Source organism: Nicotiana attenuata, chromosome 10 (genome assembly GCF_001879085.1).
Source record: "Nicotiana attenuata strain UT chromosome 10, NIATTr2, whole genome shotgun sequence".
NCBI lineage: Eukaryota > Viridiplantae > Streptophyta > Magnoliopsida > Solanales > Solanaceae > Nicotiana > Nicotiana attenuata.
Window position 1 is genome coordinate 2,754,488 of NC_031998.1, and position 5,835 is coordinate 2,760,322.

At 38.2% G+C, this 5,835-nt stretch overlaps 1 protein-coding gene across 1 annotated transcript; it reads left to right on the top strand.

The window, feature by feature from the left end:
• On the top strand, positions 262 to 5,600 carry LOC109232899 (katanin p60 ATPase-containing subunit A1). The gene is made up of 7 exons (XM_019398589.1): positions 262 to 743; positions 1,219 to 1,684; positions 2,174 to 2,371; positions 2,684 to 2,928; positions 3,221 to 3,379; positions 3,470 to 3,557; positions 4,962 to 5,600. The coding sequence occupies exons 1-7, from the start codon at positions 622 to 624 to the stop codon at positions 5,241 to 5,243; spliced, it is 1,560 nt and encodes a 519-aa protein (XP_019254134.1). The 5' UTR covers positions 262 to 621; the 3' UTR covers positions 5,244 to 5,600.

The following is a 5,835-nucleotide window of genomic DNA, read 5'->3' on the forward strand; positions in this document are numbered from 1 at the left end:
AAAAGCTTGAGGAATCTTTTTTAAAAATTAAATAGTAATTTTGAGAACCTATTGGAGTTGTATGTTGAATCTTAGCCTATTATTTATGGGCTAGTTGGTTGTAAATTGAAATATGAGCTATAAAATTAAAAAGTATGAAACCCAATTATTCTAATGTAAAATTTTCTCTTTAATTTTAGGCTAAAGGTCGGTAAATTTGAGTTTAAATTGGCTATTTCTATACTTCTCCCAATTTAAATTAGACGAGCAAGAGGCAATTCCTTTCTCTTTTTGTGGGCACCGCATCCTCAACGGGCCTCAACGAAAAAAACCAGTCAAATTAAAGGGAATCCCAAAACATCTTCTGCGCTTTTCCAAACGGTAAAGGTAGATGGAGGGCAATGTAGTCATTTGAACTCAGCTTCCTCATCAGATTTAGGCCACTAAAACGTCGGCGTATTGCTGGTCGAACCAACTTCAACTTCCAGTCTTCTGTCTTCCCCATATAGAGAGATTTGCTTGTTAATGTGTGTCTCTCATTTTTCAAATTTGTTCTTCTTCGCCCAAATTTTGGAAACCCTAACATTTTCGGATTTTTTCAAGGAAAGTATCTAATAAATTTTGGTGATTGAGGAAATCATAATGGTGGGAGGAGCACTGGCAGGGTTGCAAGATCATGTGAAATTGGCAAGAGAATATGCAGTTGAAGGCCTTTATGACACTTCCGTCATCTTCTTCGATGGCGCTATTGCTCAGATCAACAAGTACTCTCTCAGATCCCTTCTGCCTATATGTCTTTATTTGTCTACGTATTTATGTAGTTACGTCCCGAATTGCGAAATGTGTATTTCAACTTATGTTGTGTTTGGTATGACTGTTAAATTTTTGCCGCAATGAAATCATTTCCTACGTTTGGTTTCCTTTGGTTTTTGGGAAGGTATAAAATGTAATGTTTCCAGCAAAAGGGGAAAATAACTTACTGTCAGTTGTGAGCTGAAATTTTTTCTTTTTGATGAGTAAAAAAGTAATTTTTATTTGTGTACTGATCTGATGAGGCTTGCATTATCATTTTTAAAAAAGATTTTGAAGCTTGAAGGAGTACCCATAGTGAGATGAAGGCTTTAATCTGTTCTCTGTCAGTTCTGCTAACTTTAGTTATAACATTGTCTATACCGCTTTGACAGTAGTTAATCCAGCTGCTTTTAACTGGGTTGTTCCATTCTTTTGGTCTATGCATAGGCACTTAAACACACTTGATGACCCTTTGATTCGTTCAAAATGGATGAATGTAAAGAAAGCAATTTCCGAAGAAACAGAGGTAGTGAAACAATTGGACGCCGAGAAAAGGGCTTTTAAGGAGGTTCCTATGGGGGGTAGACGTCCTAATTCACCTCCGATTTCGACCAAGTCATCTTCTTTTGTCTTTCAACCGCTTGATGAGTACCCCACCTCATCTGGTGCTCCAATGGATGACCCTGATGTTTGGAGACCACCAAGTCGAGACACATCAAGAAGATCTGCAAGAGCCGGTCCAGGGGGTATGAGAAAGGGCCCACAAGATGGAGCCTGGGCTCGTGGATCTACAAAGACTGGAACCACAGGCCGTGGAGGAAGGACCACTGGCTCTACTAAGGCTACTTCTGCGGTTCGATCTTCAACTACTGGGAAAAAAGGACCTGGAAAATCCACAAAAACCGACTCTACGGTAAATTATATTGGACAATCTATGTTTTGATTTTTGTTTTTTCCGTAATTTGCAACAACAACAACAACCCAGTGGAATCCCACAAGTGGGGGTTTTCTGTAATTTGCCTCTCTTTAAAATTATTCATTGCTAATTCGTCTGCTTTTCTGTTTGCTTAGAAGCTTGTGATTAGTTAGTCAGCTAACTGTTTTTGTTGTATGTGGCAAGCGGCAAAAGTCATTTTTATCATACATGTAGCTTGTTCTGGTCAGTTAATCAGCTGACTGTCTATGGCGTGTGCCAATCTCCAAGTTTTATTTTTATCCTAATATGTGGCTTGTAGTGGTTACCTTATATGTAAGTGTTCGTATTGAATACAAGGACAATCGGCTTCATAATGCTTTCTGATTCCATAACTGTTACTTGTTGAATATGGGTGTCCTTGTTAGACCATCAACTATGAGTTGAATCTGAATCTACATGTTAAGAACTTCTATTGCAAATTGCTAGGATGGTGATGCTGAAGATGGGAAGAGTAAAAAAGGTCAGTACGAGGGGCCTGATGCGGACCTGGCTGCTATGCTTGAGAGGGATGTCTTGGATTCTACCCCTGGTGTGAGATGGGACGATGTTGCTGGGTTAAGTGAAGCCAAAAGACTTTTGGAGGAAGCAGTTGTTCTCCCATTATGGATGCCAGATTATTTCCAGGTATCATAGTTGGATTAGAAAGGAACATTTTGTGGAGTTTTGTGTTTAGTCTTATTCTGCAAAGTAGCTTTTGTACAAGTGAAGATTCACGTACACATGAGTAAACCGTGCTTCTTATGATGAGAATATGAAGACCTTATATGATTTGGGCAACAGTACCAAGTGGCTACCTTAGCAAAAACTTTGTGCTAAATGTACTAGGAGCTTTTATGGTAGTATTATGTTCACACGCCTATCAAAGAGGAAATAATGTATCTTCAACCTATATGCATCATGTCACAATTTTTACTGATCAGGTATGTATCTTTGCAGGGAATCAGGAGACCATGGAAGGGTGTTCTTATGTTTGGGCCTCCTGGAACGGGAAAGACACTTTTGGCTAAGGCTGTTGCTACAGAGTGTGGGACGACATTTTTCAATGTTTCTTCTGCCACCTTGGCTTCAAAATGGCGTGGGGAGAGTGAACGCATGGTGCGGTGCTTGTTTGATCTTGCTCGTGCTTATGCTCCTAGTACAATTTTCATCGATGAGATTGATTCTCTTTGTAATTCCCGAGGGTGAGGACTTTGTCTATTATTCGATGCTACCTAAATCTTTGCAGCTGACCTCTGTTTGGTTAAATGCTTCTTTTAAAGATTATGTATGATGTTGGTTTATACTAATGCTGGATATAAAAGCCTTCACTTGTATCTTTTTGAATGGATAGAATTAACCTTTTGAAATGAGTACTGTTGTCTCCAAATACTTGGTCCAGTGTGCCTTAATCTGTGACCTAATTATGGTATGTTGAGTAGTTTCTTACACTCTTTCTGAGGTTGAACCTGAGATAATGGTTGGATTGCTTTTCAGGGGTTCAGGAGAGCATGAATCATCCCGAAGGGTGAAGTCTGAACTTCTTGTTCAGGTAGATGGTGTAAGCAACTCTGCCACTAATGAAGATGGCACTCGGAAGATTGTGATGGTTTTAGCAGCTACAAACTTTCCATGGGATATAGATGAGGCATTAAGGTTGTGTCTCATTGTATTCGTTCTTTTCCTTTATTTCATTGAGATGCATGTGAATGTCTCCTTGACCTAATTCTGTTGATGGAAATTCAGGAGACGTTTGGAAAAACGTATATATATCCCCCTACCTAGCTTTGAGAGTCGGAAGGAGCTTATACGGATCAATTTGAAAAGTATCGAGGTTAGCAGTGTTTTGAAAATGTTTTCTCAGGCCACTTTCTCGTCTTTCGTATGTCTCTGTTAGCTCATCATGTATCTGTCTATAGCTTCTTTTGAATGTAATTGCCCTTGTAGTACTTATTGTGCTTATCAAAGCTATGATTATTAGTTCACTATGAGAAATTCTACTGTATGATTGGTGCATATTTATCAATCTTGGTAGCTGTGGCTTGTGGACTTTTTCACCTGGCTACTGTGGCATCCTAAAATAATATCGAGATTTCGAAGAGATAAAAGGGAGAAACAAATAACAAGAAGGCCAAGTAGATATGGAGCAATATAACATACAGTTATTATGTTGCTTTTGTATCAGATGAATTAAAACCTTTAGAAACAATATGTTCTACGAAAGACTGTCTTAAGCCTAATCTGGAAAATTCTCTTCTAACTGTTATAGCTATCTTGCCCTGGAGTAAATAATGGGAACGTGTACCTGTGAAATGATGTTGAGCCATCAATGGATGCAAAGCAGTTTTCTTTAATTGATCCTTTTAGGTGTTTGTCAGATAGGTAACGCCATAGCAATTCTTTGGTGAAGGTTGAGATACGAGGCTTTGGAAAAGTCACTCCGAACACTTGCTCTGTTCACTTTACGTGATTTAAAAAAAGGAAAACTAAATACATGGATGTTGAGCTTAGATGTCATGTCATTGGACTTTTGTGAATCAAAGATGTGATGTGTTTGCATTAGTGCAGGATTTGGTGATTGTACTCAAAACATTATGTCTTGGATGTCTTGTTTCATTAACAGCTATGTTGTGTTATGTTGATCTATATTTGAAGTTTCTTCTGATTTGTTTTTATGGGTAAATATTTTATTACCTTGTTGCATTTACTTGCACAAAATGTTAAATTTAAGTTTACTGAACCTATAGTTGCATCCTTTCCAATTGTTAATATTTAAGGCACTGCTACTCAAAAATGAACGTAGAAAGTTTTAAGACAGCTTATGACAGGCGGACTTGGTTTCAGATGTTTGGACTTTGAAGAATACTCTACATCCTTGATATTTCATTAAGTTCTTTGCTTTTGCAGGAATAGAGAATGGGTGTAGACTTTAATTAGGAATTTTTAGTAAAATTGGCTTGCCTCCATTTGAATATTCTTGATATTCTTTTTCTTTTTGTTTTGAATTCTGTACAAGCATGCTTTTTCTCCAATTTCTCAAGGCATCGACATTATAAAAAGTACGTCTCTTTATTTGTGCAACTGGCGTCCCATCTAATTGGATTTTAGCTTGTAAAAGTTTTTGCTATGGGAATATGCTTCTGCCATCTGAGGGATGAGTTTGAAGGAATTCTACCTAGTTTTTTTGTTGGATGAATCTTTCGCTTAACAAAGTGCAAATATCTGGCAATGACATCAGGTAGCTCCAGATGTGGACATAGAGGAAGTGGCTCGTAAAACAGAGGGATATAGTGGAGATGACCTCACAAATGTCTGCCGAGATGCTTCTATGAATGGGATGAGAAGAATGATAGCTGGGAAGACCCGCGAGGAGATTAAGAGCATGTCTAAGGATGAGATTGCTAAGGATCCTGTTGCAATGTGCGACTTTTTAGAAGCCATTAGCAAAGTTCAACCAAGTGTATCAGCTGCTGACATTGAAAAACATGAGAAATGGTTTTCGGAATTTGGATCAGCTTAAAGGATAAATTGATGCGAGCAATTCACTCATTTTCTTTACATTTGTCCATGTTTGGTGGTTGGTCCTTCCGGTATTCCTTCTCACTTGTGTACTATTCAATTTTCTGACCAGCACTGGAATGATCAACTTATGTAATATGACAAATCACCAGGGGTTCATACCTCATTGTTCATGGTTTAATTTTTTCGCTGTCGTGGAAGTGTCCATTGCAATTATGTGATGGAAGGTGCTTAACTTGTAGCACTTGTGTCTGTAACTTTATCAAATGAAATTCCTTACTTTGAAACTAGAGAGTAAAATTAACAGCATCGTGTGAGCTCATGGTTTCATTCAATACAATGTTGCAATTGGATCCTACATTATCGGTATAATTTATGAACTTACTAATCAAGCATTATGAGGAACAACTCATTTCCTGTTGCCTGCATCTCTCATCTCCGCATCCTTGTAGTTAAGGAGTAAGGACGCAAAACCAAAAGGACAAATTGAAGTTCAAAATCAAATCCATGACCAAAACCACAGATGCAAATTTATTGAAGAAGAGGACAAGGTTAAAGTTTCGTCTCTAAGAAGATCACCCCCCCCCCCCCCC